The sequence below is a fragment of the Sparus aurata genome, chromosome 10 (genome assembly GCF_900880675.1).
Source record: "Sparus aurata chromosome 10, fSpaAur1.1, whole genome shotgun sequence".
Taxonomy (NCBI): Eukaryota; Metazoa; Chordata; class Actinopteri; order Spariformes; family Sparidae; genus Sparus; species Sparus aurata.
In genome coordinates this window covers 14,315,214-14,329,843 of record NC_044196.1, presented here as the reverse complement: position 1 = coordinate 14,329,843, position 14,630 = coordinate 14,315,214, and the positions used below count along the sequence as shown (strand labels likewise).

Sequence of the window (14,630 nt, the reverse complement as noted above, 5' to 3'; positions counted from 1 at the left end):
AGCTGTGATCAACAGGATCGCTGCTGCTGCTGCTTTTATATTGATCCATCGATGGAAAGTTGTTGTCACATGTCTCCCTTTACCAATTACAGAGAAACTTTTGTGGTAGGAAAACACCATCCTGGCTGTAAAGATGACTGTAAGGAATTTCTCAAGAAAATGGGAGGCTGTGCCAACCTGTGGACTGATTTACAGAACTCTCATCAGGTGATCTCATCAAGTATTTCTTATGAAACCCTCTAACAGTGTGACCAAAGAACAAACAAAACTGAACACTTTGATTTCATTTTCCTCACAGATGGTAAAGTCAAAAGCCAAAGGCTGGGTGATATCAAATGGGTTTCTAGGAAGGTGATTATTGAGCGCAATTTTTACCAAATTGAAGGATTTCATTTGAGACATCCTGTTCACAAAACTGGCAAATGAACCTGAGTGGGGTGAAGCTCATGTAATGTCGAAAAAGTGATGATCATCTATGGACCAACAGACTTTTATGTTTATTGTCACTTTCATGACATTAAAGTGTCTCGTCTCAGTGTCTCTGTCCACAGAGTGAAGACACTGAGACGAGGCAGTAGGGAACGTACATAACAGCATAACATCCTTAAATCAACCCATAAATCTGACCCGAGTCATAGGAGTCTTAAGGATTTTCTAAAAGATGTTGCATAGAGTCACAAAAACATCTCCTGTCAATAATCACATATGACCCATACACATAGTATTAATCTATTAGCATCAAACATACATACAACCCTGATTCCAAATGTGGTGATTGTGAATGACATTATTTCTGATTAATTGAAGGATTAAATGTTCTTTTATGGGTTGACAAGATTCTTCTATTTCTTGAGCTAAAATAAAAAAATTTTAAAACACTGTTGGATTAGCTGGAAAATGCATCATCACACAGCTGAAAACATGACTGATATTCAGTGCTGTTTTTCAATGAATAGCTGCCTGTGTCTATTCTTGAGAAAATGTCAGCTCAGAGTTTCAGGTGGCGTTGTTTCACATGGTTTAAGATACATTAAGTGCAGTTAAAACATCAACGTATTACCAAAAGCTGAACAAACAAACACGTGCATGCGCGTACACACGCGCCCGCACACACACACACGCACAGAGTACACTGTCCAAACGGAAGAAATATCCAAGTGAAATAACCCTATATTTAAGACTGAAGTTCCTTTTGTTTTAATTATGAATAGATTATCAGCTGCTTTCAAAGTAAGATCCTTTGCCTTGATTCAAGTAAATGTCTTGATTAACTTTTTCGAGATATTTTTGACACACTTGTTACGATACAAGCGACAAATCTGTATCCAGTCATTGAATAAAAGAAAAAAGAGTTCTGCTTTTTTTGTTCCGTCAACGTTGTGTTATTAATTAACAGTTATAAACTGTAGCCTGAACTGCACCAGCCAGTTTATTGGTTTACTGAAGTTTGACCAGGTATTGAGCAATATCTCAAACTATTTCATAAGAAACGCTGACTGACAGAATGACCAACGCCTTAACAAAACCTACAAATGTTAAAGTTCCTACAGGGAAAGAACTGTTGAAGCCCTGAAGGGTCATGAGTCACACATATTATTACTCTGTTTCATCCTGACTACAACTTACATTTTATTTGATTTCTCAGGATCACACGTTACTTGTGTCAATATCACAGAAGAAGAAATGTTTTCCTGAGATAACAAGATCATTTATTATGAGAAACCATATTATCAGATTTAGAGGAATTGATGATTACATAGACACTGCTGTGTGGGGTGGGTTTGGGAGTTTCAAAGCAAGCAATAACAACTTTGTAATGAACTTCTGCCTTTGAAATGTTTTATCTATTGATTTGATATGAAGGTATTTATATTACATAAGTATGTGGTGGTTTCTGTATCTGCAGTGACTCTGCCTGTGTCATCTTGTGTTCCAGGGTCTCTATACTGTAGGTGGACTGAAGGCCAGGGTCTTCAGAGGAGGTGTGGATTACCTGTGCCAACTGGCTCACCTGTATTTAAGATGGGTCTGAAGACAGAGTGGGTCATACACTGTGTGCACTGTAAAGCCCCCTGAGCCGATGTGATTACTGTTGTTGGGACTCACACAAATGAAGTGGTTCACTGTGGATTTCAAAATGTACTCTGAACTGAACTCAGTTTCCCATAATTCACCAGTCTTCACACCTATGTGCAAATTTAGCTTTGAGCTACTATTGGTCAGGGTGACAGACCCCCCTCTGACCAGATAGTCAAAACTCCTTTGTTCTCGAGAAACAAGTGATGATCCACTATCCTGATCCAGTCATTTTGTGTGTAGTCTTTCTTTGTCCATGCGGCTTGGCAATTTAAACCCTAGCCACCATGTTGCTTTTGTTCTTCTACAGACAGTACATGTTATTAATCTTTGTGTTAAATGAAATACTTTTGAACCTTCATGCTGTCTATTTAATATTGAAAGAGTGAATGTTGCTAACCTGTACTCTGTCAAGGACTCCAAAACCCTTCAACTATTACTAACTATTATTACTAACTATTTTTGGTCACAGTTATTAAGTAAATTATTAATCAGAGTAACCACCTGACACTTTAGTACTTTTCTTTTTCTTTTTTCTTTTTCCCCTTCAAGGGCAGTGCCCTGAGGTAAATCAATAAATCAACATTTTCCTCACTGTGTAACATTGTTATCTGACTTCCTCCTCTGTACAGTCCTGGGTTTCTTTGGAAACAATCATGTTCAGCAATGAAGGTGAAGCTCGAACCTCAAACTTGGGACTCATTAATGTATTATGACACCTGAGTCAAAACAAAGTTGCAAAAAAAGTTTTTGAAGCAGCACATCTTCACTGATTAATTGAATGCACATGATGGGGAAACTTATCAGTTCTTGCCTAAAACACATTTCAGGTCAAAGTATCTTCTACATCATGAAAAATGTGTTGAACTGTTATTGATACAGTAGATTTTTATTGTTGCATTAGGAGACATCATCAGCAGTACACAGACATGACTGAGGAGAGGCAGTCTCTCCTCAGTTCTTACAGCACTTTGAGATAACACACATTAACTGTAGACAACAACAGGATGTACATGATTTCACTCAAGGTGTTATTCAACCTTTCTTTACCTGGTCGTGACATTTTCCAGGTTGAAGACACATTGTTCTTCTTCCTTCATACATCACAACATCTCAAAAATCCTCCACCTCCATCTGCTCCTTAAACTCCTCCACACATATATCCTCTTGTTGTACAGACACACAGGAAGAGGTCTGAACCTCCTCCAGGCTGAACTCCTTTATAATGAGTTTACTTGTATTTAGTTTCCCAATAACTTCCATCCATCCATCCATTTTCGTCCGCTTCTCCGGGGCCGGGTCACGGGGGCAGCTGCCTGAGCAGGGACACCCAGACTTCCCTCTCCCCGGACACTTCCTCCAGCTCTTCCGAGAGGATCCGAAGGCGTTCCCAGGCCAGCTGAGTGACATAGTCACTCCAGCGGGTCCTGGGTCTTCCTCGGGGTCTCCTCCCGGCGGGACATGCCAGGAACACCTCCTGAGGGAGGCGTCCCGGGGGCATCTGATACAGATGCCTTAGCCACCTCACCTGGCTCCTCTCGATGTGGAGGAGCAGCAGCTCTACTCTGAGCTCCTCCTGGGTAACAGAGCTCCTCACCCTATCTCTAAGGGAGCGCCCCGCCACTCTGCAGAGGAAACTCATTTCAGCCGCTTGTATCCGGGATCTTATTCTTTCGTTCATGATCCAAAGTTCATGATCATAGGTGAGGGTAGGAACGTAGATTAACCGGTAAATCCCAACAACTTAAACAATGTAATATCACGGTGGATATATAAGACTGCATGCAAAAGCAGAATCATATTTGAAAAAACTCAGGAAGTTACCTCAAACCTGAGATCAATGATTAAATATTTGGTATTTGAGTGTGGAAGTGCTGATCCTCTGTGGACCATCAGATTGTGACATTTATTGTCACTTCCATGACATGAAACAGTAAACAGTTCAGACTCAGTGGAATAATGATATATTCTGGTTGATCACAGTGATATGACAGCAACAGCCACCTGTTTTAATCTAAATGTACATTTGAATGGTATCTGAGTAGGTGCATCATTGATCTCAGATTGTTGGAATCATCTTTCTGAATTCATCTGTTCTCACTGATTCTAACTGAGCAGGAAACCACTGAAGGAGGTGCTGATTGAAGTTGCCCAAACATGGTGATTCTCGGGCATGCTCACATAAACCTTGTCTCCTTGCTGCAGCTGCAAGACAACTGCATTTCCTCCATTATCAGCTGTGTTGGAGCCTGTTTGGTGATTAGATGACTTGACTATCTTCTTATCGTTCTTGAAGAGCGTCAGCCTTGCTTTATGTTTTCCTCCAGCATGATAGAAGAAGCTGAAATGATAAACACCTGTAACAGGTGCAGTGAAGACACCTGTGAAAACAACAGAGGATTTTTATGGGATTCTGAAAGGCTTTGAATATGCCATCAATAATTACAACATGGTAGAGGTGTGTAGCCAAAGATGAATACTTTCTAGACATGCATCTAAAGTTTTGCAGTAATATTCAGTAACGGAAATACATGCATCTACATCATGCATGGGTGTAGAAAGCATTAAAAATGTTGATGGGACAATTTTAACACAGGTTTGGAGTTTCTCCTCCTGAAAAGATGTTGGTGGAGTAGATGTCATTTCCTGTATTCTGATGCCATTTAACAGGTGGTTTGATTTAGCAGCAGAGATGTTTTCAGTTGGTCGACATTTTGCCATTTCATCCTGAGGAAGTTAGACTTAGACTTTCTTTTATTGTCATTCGAATTTCACTTAACAGTTCAATGGAACGAAATTTCATTTCAATGACTCAGAATAGTGCAGGATGAAAACAGCAACATGCATTTACATGAACAATAAATAATTAAAAAGTGACTAATTATTAAAATTGAAGAATGGCCATTTAAGTGGGGATTTCAATTTTCAGTACATAAAACAAAGACAATGTTCTTTACAAGGAACAGAATTGTCAATTGGATTGGAGAGAGTGAAACAATTAAAAGGTTTAGGTTTGTGGTTTGATGAAAGAATTACATGGAAGTGTGAGAAAAGTTTTAAATGTAATGAGATGTCTGGTAGGAAATGAATGGGGAGCGGAGAGAACATCACTGAAAACCATTTATATAGGATTAATCAGATCAGTATTAGATTATAGTTGTGTAGCATGTGGATCTGCAGCAAACACATCTCTGAAAAGGTAAGACAATATTTAATATCAGGTTTTGAGACTATGCTTGTATGCTTGTGTGTGTGTGATTGTGTGTTAATTGTTGGTGACTTTAACATCCATGTCAACAAGCCTGAGGACAGATAGACTAAAGAACTGTGCTGTGTCCTTGATAACTTTGGACTCACTCAGCATGTGACACAGCCCACACACAACAGGGGCCACATCCTGGACTTATCTCAAAGGGTCTGAACATTTCTAAGGTTCTGGTATCTGATGTCGCTCTCTCTGACCATTACTGTGTTTTCTTCTGAGAGTGATATGTCAGTGCACACAAATGTTCAAACTCAGGTTGTCTCAAAGCGATACATCACTGAAAACACTGGTGACATATTCATTGAGGCTTTCTCTTCCACACCACCCCTCTCTAGGTTCTCTGTCAATGACCTTGTACTTAATTTCAATTACAAAATTACAAATGTCATGAATGCAATTGCACCAACTAAAGTGAAGGTGGTCTCTGGTAAGAAAAAATCTCCTTGGAGAAACGCCATGCTTGTCAAGAAGGAAAAAAAGGGAATGTCGAAAAGCTGAGCGCAGGTGGCGAAAAACAAATCTCCAGGTTCATTTTGACATTTATAAAGTGAGACTTTACATTTTTAATTTAGAATTGAAAAAGTCAAGGCAGTCCTTCTTCTCAGACATAATCACCAAGAACAAAAATAATGCTCGTGCCTTGTTTGCTACTGTCGACAGGCTAACAAACCCTCCTGTGCCAGTAGCCTGTCTACCAGGGCCTGTAATGAATTTGCATCATTCTTCACTGCCAAAATTCAGAACATTACACAAGCGGTCGGTGCCACTCTACCACGTAAAGGAGGTGTGTTGTCGTTTTGTCCACCTAAACCCAACTCTAATACCCTGACACAATTTGATCCAATTAATGACAAAAACCTGCAAGACATTATACAGCATTTGAAGTCTTCCTCCTGCAGCCTGGATATTTTACCAGTAGGGTTCTTCAAAAAAGTTTCAGACTGCATGATTCCAGACCTGCTACAGATTGTTAACATGTCTCTTCTCTCAGGTGTCTTCCCCCAAGCCATTAAGACTGCAGTCATTAAACCACTCCTGAAGAAGAGAACTCTAGACAGATCAGTAATGAATAACTATAGGCCCATTTCAAACCTCCCAATTTTAAGTAAAATAATTGAAAAAGCTGTCTTTCAACAGCTTAACAATTACTTAATAATAAATGGCTGTTTTGATGTTTTCCAATCAGGATTTCGACCACATCACAGCACTGAGACGGCTCTTGTTAAGGTCTTCAACGACATTCATTCAAACACAGACAGCGGAAAAATCTCAGTCTTAGTATTACTGGATCTCAGTGCTGCGTTTGACACAGTCGACCATAATATACTACTGGACAGACTGGAAAACTGGGTTGGACTCGCTGGTACAACACTAAAGTGGTTTAAATCTTATCTAAATGAGAGAGATTACTTTGTGTCTATTGGTGACTACACATCTGAACGGATGAAAATGACAAGCGGAGTACCCCAGGGCTCCATTCTGGGGCCTCTACTATTCAACATTTACATGCTCCCTCTAGCTCAAATAATGGAAAACAATGAAATTTGCTACCATAGTTATGCAGATGACACACAAATTTACATAACCATATCACCAGGGGACTATAATCCCATACATACCCTTAGTAGATGCATTGAACAAATCAATTATTGGATGTGTCAGAGTTTTCTTCAGTTAAACAAAGATAAGACTGAAATAATTGTTTTGGGATCCAAGGAAGAACAACTTAAAGTCTCTGCTCAGCTTCAGTCTGTAATGTTGAAAACTACAGACCAAGTCAGAAACCTTGGTGTGACTATGGACTCAGACATGAATTTCAGCAGCCATCTTAAGACAGTTACAAAGTCAGCCTACTATCACCTTAAGAATATATCCAGGATAAGAGGACTTATGTCTCGGCAGGATTTGGAGAAACTTGTTCACGCATTTATCCTCAGCAGACTCTACTACTGTAATGGTGTCCTTACAGGACTCCCTGAAAACTCCATCAGACAGCTGCAGCTGATTCAGAACGCTGCTGCTCGAGTCCTAACAAGAACCAAAAAAGTAGATCACATCACTCCAGTTCTTAGATCTTTACACTGGCTTCCTGTCTATCAAAGAATAGATTTCAAAATCCTGTTGTTGGTTTATAAAGCATTGAATGGTTTTGGGCCAAAATACATTTCTGATCTGCTGCCGCGTTATGAACCATCCAGACCTCTGAGATCGTCAGGTACCGGTCTGCTTTCAGTCCCCAGAGTCAGAAGTAAACATGGAGAAGCAGCTTTCAGTTACTATGTCCCACATATTTGGAACAAACTCTCTGAAAATTGCAGGTCTGCTCCAACACTCACCTCTTTTAAATCAAGACTTAAAACATTTCTTTTTGCCACTGCTTTTAACTGAAGCAATTCAAGTCTTTGAACTGCATTATGACTCTGACTCTACAGTCTTGTTTCTTTTAAAGCTTCTCTATTTTAGCCTACTTGTTTTGATGTTTGTTTCTTAATGTTTTTACTGGTCTTAAAATGCTATTTTAATTTTTAATTTTTTAATGCAATTTTTAATGTCTTTTAAATGAAATTTTTCTGTCTTTTAATGTAATTTGTGTGTGCCTGTAAAGCACTTTGAGTTGCCTTGTGTCTGAACTGTGCTATACAAATAAACTTGCCTTGCCTTGCCTATGCTCAGGTGCTATTAAAACAACCCCAACATCAGCATTACACGTGGAAATGGGAGAAAGGCCACTGGAATTAAGGAGAACACAGCTATCGTTAAATTACTGGGTTAATTTAAAAGGAAATAATGAAGAACATCCAACACAAGATATACTGAAACAATGTTGGGAAAAGGAGAGAGGAGAAACAGAAAGTTTTGGATGGATAATAGAGCAGAAAGCAAAAGAACTAGGAGTAAATGAAATAAATATTTGTCCAACGGTACCACTCTCAGTAATATATCCATTGATACTTCCTTGTCCTATTGTAGATCTCACATTGCTTGACAAAAAGAACAAAGATGAGGAATTTATTTTACACCCAAAAGTAATGAAGACATATATAGAAAATAACTATTATAGTTGTGTTTAAAGTTATACAGATGCTTCAAAGAACTCAGCTAACAAAATTGGTATTTCATTACAGTTCCAGATTTTAGCATTAAAATTTGCAAATGAACCAGTAATGGATTGTCAGTGTATACTGGAGAGATGATGGCAATTTTATAACAATGTGTAATATTGACATCATAATTTACTTTAGTAAAACAGGAATGGAAACTACAATCAAGTATAAATTGAAAGAAAGGTGGCAAAAGCAGTGGGAAGAAGAGAGAAGAAGAAGGTGGTTAAACAGAACTCAAAGAAAAGTCGGCATGATGAGAAGCACGGGGAGAACCCGGTTACACTTTGGTCATACAAGATTAAACAGTATATTAATGAAAATAGGAAAACACAATTCAGGGAAGATGTGAGTTTTGTAATCAAGAAGAAACTTTAGAGTATGTTATGCTTTACTGTCCAAAATATGATGCTGAGAGAAGGGAACTGATATTGAATCTTAAAGAAATTAAGTTGAAATATGATTTACAGAATCTTTTACAAAGAAGTTATGGGGAGAAGTGTTACCCTTTTTTGTGTCAGTATCTTAGTAAAACAAAGTTGATACAAAGAATATAATTTTGTTTATTTATTTATTTATTTATTTTTTTTATCAATAGAAGTCAGGAATGTATGAATGTAAGTCCCGATGCACACTCCATACCAGTAGGTGGCGGTACTGCACCAAAATGTTGTTTGTCAACCTCCATAAAACATCAGGAATAAGACGAATCATGACGTCACTGTCACGCCTCTTTAGGTGAGAAGGGTCTAGCTGCAGCCGCAGCCAAGCCAGAGCCGCTACAAACCACGCCCATTACAAACCACGCCCCCTACAAAACACGCCCATACAACACTACGGTGGCTGTGGAGGTCCAGAGCACTTAGAAAGCAAACACAAAGGAAACAAAGCAATAACCAGATCATTTTTAACAACTTTAACGGTTGATTCACAACATTAAATGCTTTTCAATGCAAACAATGTGCTTGAAACAATAAATATATACAAAAATAGAAAGTTAAGTAATAAAAAAAATAAAAGATTAGGATAAAAGATTAATCTGATAAAAGATTATATAGGACTGCTAAATCTGGTGCATGCATCTTTTCATTTTTTATATAAGTGACTAATGTATGTGCACAAGGTTATTTTAAACTCAATAAAATAAAATATTTACAATAATAATAATAATTAGTAGTAGTCATTTCGATTAAAATAGGTTGTTTCTACCAGCCGTTTTTCTAAGAGCCACACTGTCACAGAGCTTGGCCTACTACATCAGATGCCATAATTATCACTCTAAGGTGATGATTTCTTATGGGTTAACAGAAAAGACTGCTGGCCCTTTGACACAAATAAAATGTATTTATGTATTTATAAATATGACCATACACAGCTCTTTAAAATATGTACCTCAAAACACAAAAGTTGAGACAAATGAATTAGCCAGCAACAACCTTTATTGGCAATAAAATAAAACATTATCATTTCACAGACTATTTTTTAATTCATCCTACACACATACTAAAGCGTCTTCAAAAACTCCTCAGAGTCCAGAGCTCTTCTGAGTTTTTCAGCATATTTTTCTAGTTGCTGTAGAGCCTCCTTGCTCATGTTGTTTGTCATGTAATGAGCCAACAGCCGTTTTTCACTGATGAGACAAAATGGAAGAAAATAGCGATTAGTAAAAGGAAATTCACACAGAAAGGCTGTCATAAACAATGTAAAAAACAATACTTATAGGTATTAGCACTCTCCTTATGTATGTAGCATACCTCAAGTCATACTGCAGTCCACATTTATACACTTCTGTGGCTCTGTCAATGGAAAATGCATGGACAGCTGAAAGGGCGTGGACTGTTGCCTGTGTCATGAGGTGAACAAAAGGACATCTTTCATTTAGACATTTAAGTTGTCTGTCATGTTGCAGTTAACAAGATATTAGTCATAAGTTAAAGACTGACAATAATAACAATCATACAAAATATGTTAATATAATAAATAAAAAAGTTTCATAATTTACCTCTGGCAGAAGCACATCCATAACAAATGCCACGTGATTGTGACACCTGGTTGTCTGTGCTTCAACCAGGCTTGTGAAGAAGCCCAGCACTCTGTCCAGCTGCTCATCCTCCACAAAGAAAATGATCACCCTGCCCTTTGATGTTGCCCAGGAGGATGCAACTTTTTATGTGATGACTGCCTGTAAATATATATATTTCTTAGGAGAATGCTCAAATAAATGTACGAACACTAGGCTAACAGAAAATGTTACACTTAAATCATTCATTTAACATGTTTTGACCAAAATGAGTTACACTATGTGACTTAAATTCCATTTTCAAACTCACTTCAAGATGTTGCAGCAGACCGTTATCCTGAGTGATGAACGTTACATGAAGGTCACTAGTGACTCTTCTATGGTGTTCAGCTTGCTGAGCCCTTTCCTAAAATTTTATCAAACAGCATTCGGATGTTAAATGTAATTATTCTGGTTAAGTATATCAAATAAGATTTGTTGTTTGTTGATCCTTTGCATGTCCTTACCACAAGCCTGTGGAAAGATGCGTCTTCACTCAGGATCCCAACGTCTCTGGTTGTGGTGACCACATCATGTTAGTCCATGCTGTCATTATAGTCCTTAATCAAGACACACAAAGTCATGGCTTAGTGCACAGCTGTAAACACTGGATATGTTGTTCTCTTGGGTTAATCTTCAGTCACATTAACATGCTCTCTGGCTGGAAAGCTGTAAGGCCTCTTACTGTACATGTGGTCGGTGTCCTGTGGACTCTGCAGAAAGCAAACCATAACTGTGTCAGTTTGTTTTATGGGGATCCAGGTAGGACGCATAGGATTGACATTTGCACTTAAAATTATCGCACCCACATTGCAAATTAGGTTTATTGACAAAATGTACAAACTTTCTGCTTTTTAAAATAAACAAATCAAACATGAACAATTTAAATGGATTCAAGAATACATCTGTCATTTTTGCAATAAATGTATTTGTATGTCACTTTCTGACATGCACTTAAACGTCACCGTTAACAAATCTCTAGCCAGTACAGTTATTTGAAGTGATATAAAACATGACCCTATTTTTTTATGTTTTTGTGTGTCAAAATAACACATTGATATGTTGAGTTAAATTACAATATTCTGCGTCTACGTGCCGTGTTCCCTCAATACTTCTGTTATCATCCCCTCAGTCATTAATCTGATTTTCATAACATAAAAGACGACACAAAATGGGTTTGCTTACGCACATTTTCAGTGTATCGGTTTGACGAAATGTGTTTTTTTTACAAATAGAGTCGGGTGTCTTTGAAAAACAGTCATTAATGCTCTTTCTGCCTGGCAAAAGACGTCTCAAACATTAAATTAAACGTCAACATCTTCCCAAAATGTAAACGACCTAACCTGAACCGGCATCTCCATCTTGTCTGCCTACAGGCGCTGCTGACAACTGCAGTTGGCGAACGTACGGTTAAAATGACATTAAGTGTTCAATGTTTACACCTCCTAACCGGGAACTTAAAAATAATATAAATGCGTCTCACCTGAACTGGCATTGCCGTCTTGTCTTGGCTGCATTTGCCTTCTTCTTCTTCTTCTTTGACTGCTTGCATTTGCTGCTGTGAGTTTAATCGTCCTTCCCGGCCACCGTAGCAACACGTGGGCGTAGTTTGTAGGGGCGTGGTTTGTATGGGGCGTGGTTTGTAGTGGCTTCGGGGTCGCAGTGGCTGCAGTTGGGTATTATTGCTTTAGGTGCCGCAGCGCAGCTCTCTGTGTGAATTACCCAAGTACACAGCGTTTCGTCTTTAAAGTGGAGATACTTCGCTTTGTGGGAATGACCAACGGCGGAGAATTGTCGAACCGCCGCTGCGGCGTTAACGCGGCTCCTCTGTGTGAAAGTGGCCAGTGAGTGAATTATGGCGATGCAGTCTCTCGACTCCCATTTTGATGTAAAGTCCAGCTTCAGGCTAGTCCAGTTTGTTCTTCAAGGAGCGGACGTTGGAAAGTAGGATGGAGGAAAGCGGCTCTCTCCGCGGATTTGCCTTTAGCTTAGCTGTTAGCCCCGCTCGACACAGCCCCGCTTCTGCTTCCTGTCGCACCGCCTCGGTCGCCTCTGCTGGCGGATACCGCTGGTACGAGGCTCCGCTGCTTCATAGGCCGTGGGTGTAGCCGATGTAGTAGTCCGAGGCTGCGTAGAAGATCCAGAGTGGTCGCATCTACGAGTCCGAAAGTTCTGTGGTCGGCTGAATCTAAAATTGCCAGGACGGTCGTATGTTGTTTTGGAGTTATTACTACAGGTTCACATTGAAATTACATGAACAGGCTTGTTTGTTTTCTATTAAATCTCCGTTGCTATCGCGAGCCGCCGCAGATAAGATAATAAAACACTAAAGACAATTCTACATTGATTGAATGACTAATTTATAATGGATGTTGCAGCCATTTTACTAGAATGGGAAAAGTCCCACCTACTTCTCAAAATTAGTATGATAGTATGAATGCCCAGATTATTATTATTATTATTATTGTTATTATTATTATTATTAATAATGATAATAACAGCACATAACAACAACAACAACAGTACAACAAAAACAGGGGACAAATAAGTGCAAATGAAATAAATAAGTAAGAAGATGCAATTACATGGTGCCAGGAGCTCGGCACAGAATTCAGACTCAGCAGTCCTTACCATACAGTAAGTCAACCAGGCAGGGTTGAGCTTCCAGGGTGAGAATAGTGAATAGTGAAACTACATGTCAAGTTTTTACTGCTACGTTGCACCGAGACACTTCATTGTTAATATTCAGTATAATATTACTGGTTACTCTTTTTTATCGGTCTGGCACTGCACGGGTCATCAGTAAACTTAAACCTTGATAATCTGTTACACTTTGAACAGGTCCAGATAGTAATCAGATAACATATTAATAATGATATGCAGCTACAGCATATTCATCAGGCCAGTTTGTAACAGTTATCAACCATATAACAGTTACAGGTGATTTAGGCTGCATGTGATGTCCTTACCTGTAGAGCTGTCGTAGGCACCACCGATGTTTGTGAGCACTTTGTTGAAAGCCAGAGTTACGTCTGTCTTGAATGGTCCATATGCCCCACCTGTCTCTATCAGTGCACTGAATGCCACTTTAGTTTTGCCTGTGTGAAACGAAATAGTTTCATCCTGTTGTTTTATTGAAGCATTTCTCATGTAGAACATGTTGAATTCCATCACAATACAAACATATGCAAGAGGATGAGGGCCACTGAAAAAAAAAAATAGTTCTGACTTTTTTTTTCACAAGTCTGACTTTAATTCTAACTTTGAACTCAGAATTTTGAATTTCCTTACAAACATGACTTAAAGAGCAACTTGTAGGCTGAAGTTTAGTACAGGTTGAACTGTTGTCAGTAACACATTTTTGAACTTTGTGGAGTGAAACAACACAGTGTTAGGAATCAATTGGCCATCAAATCTCCTCATTTTTGTTCATTACTGGCCCCTTGGAGGCCGAGCAGCCTCAAAATTATAAGACTGAGGTTCATCACATGCATAAGAACATGTTTCAACTTTATCAGTGTCAAAACCAGCACTGAAGTCACATTGATATTGATTACCATTAATGAATTGAATATCACCTTTTTTTTTTTTTAATCCACAACATCTTCCTGCACAGGCACAGAAAACTAAAAGTTGCTCTTTAAGAAATAATTAATTCAAATCTTGAAGAAGAAAGTCTCATTCTACCTTCCTCCAGTGTCTTCAGCCTGTTTTCCAAAGCTATCAGTTGTTCTGCCATGGCATACAGGGATTGTCCCAGGTCACTCATGTTGGATTTGCAGGAAGATATGTTCTTCGTTCGTCTTTGCTCCGTCTCTGTGATCAACAGGATCGCTGCTGCTGCTTTTACATTGTTCAGTCGTTGTTGTCACATGTCTCCATGAACCAATCACAGAGAACTTTTTGTGGTGGGATCACGTCATCCTAGCTATAAAGATGACTATAGGGTATTTCCCAGGAGAACAGGAGTCTGTGCCAATCTGTGTATTGACTTCCATCAAGTATTTCTTATGAAACACTCTGACCACATGACCAAAGAACAGACAGAACAAAAGCGAAAGTAAACATATTAATTTTGTTTCAGATGAACCTGAGGGGGGTGAAGCTCATGTAGTGTCCAAGATTAAAG

General features: G+C 38.8%; 1 protein-coding gene and 1 long non-coding RNA gene across 3 annotated transcripts; both read right to left on the bottom strand.

The window, feature by feature from the left end:
* Nucleotides 1–4,023: 4,023 nt before the first annotated feature.
* LOC115589659 (complement C1q subcomponent subunit C-like) lies at nt 4,024–14,310 on the bottom strand. Its single transcript, XM_030430715.1, has 3 exons — nt 14,189–14,310; nt 13,471–13,599; nt 4,024–4,457 (listed from the first exon to the last, which is right to left on the bottom strand). The coding sequence occupies exons 1-3, from the start codon at nt 14,268–14,270 to the stop codon at nt 4,183–4,185; spliced, it is 486 nt and encodes a 161-aa protein (XP_030286575.1). The 5' UTR covers nt 14,271–14,310; the 3' UTR covers nt 4,024–4,182.
* On the bottom strand, nt 9,860–12,152 carry LOC115589666 (uncharacterized). 2 transcript variants are annotated; one of them, XR_003985568.1, is made up of 7 exons: nt 11,985–12,152; nt 11,146–11,214; nt 10,969–11,061; nt 10,773–10,868; nt 10,445–10,624; nt 10,197–10,285; nt 9,860–10,072 (listed from the first exon to the last, which is right to left on the bottom strand). It is a non-coding gene; the product is annotated as an uncharacterized LOC115589666 (long non-coding RNA). The 2 variants fall into 2 exon arrangements; XR_003985567.1 differs by having other exon boundaries at nt 11,187–11,214.
* Nucleotides 14,311–14,630: the final 320 nt, after the last annotated feature.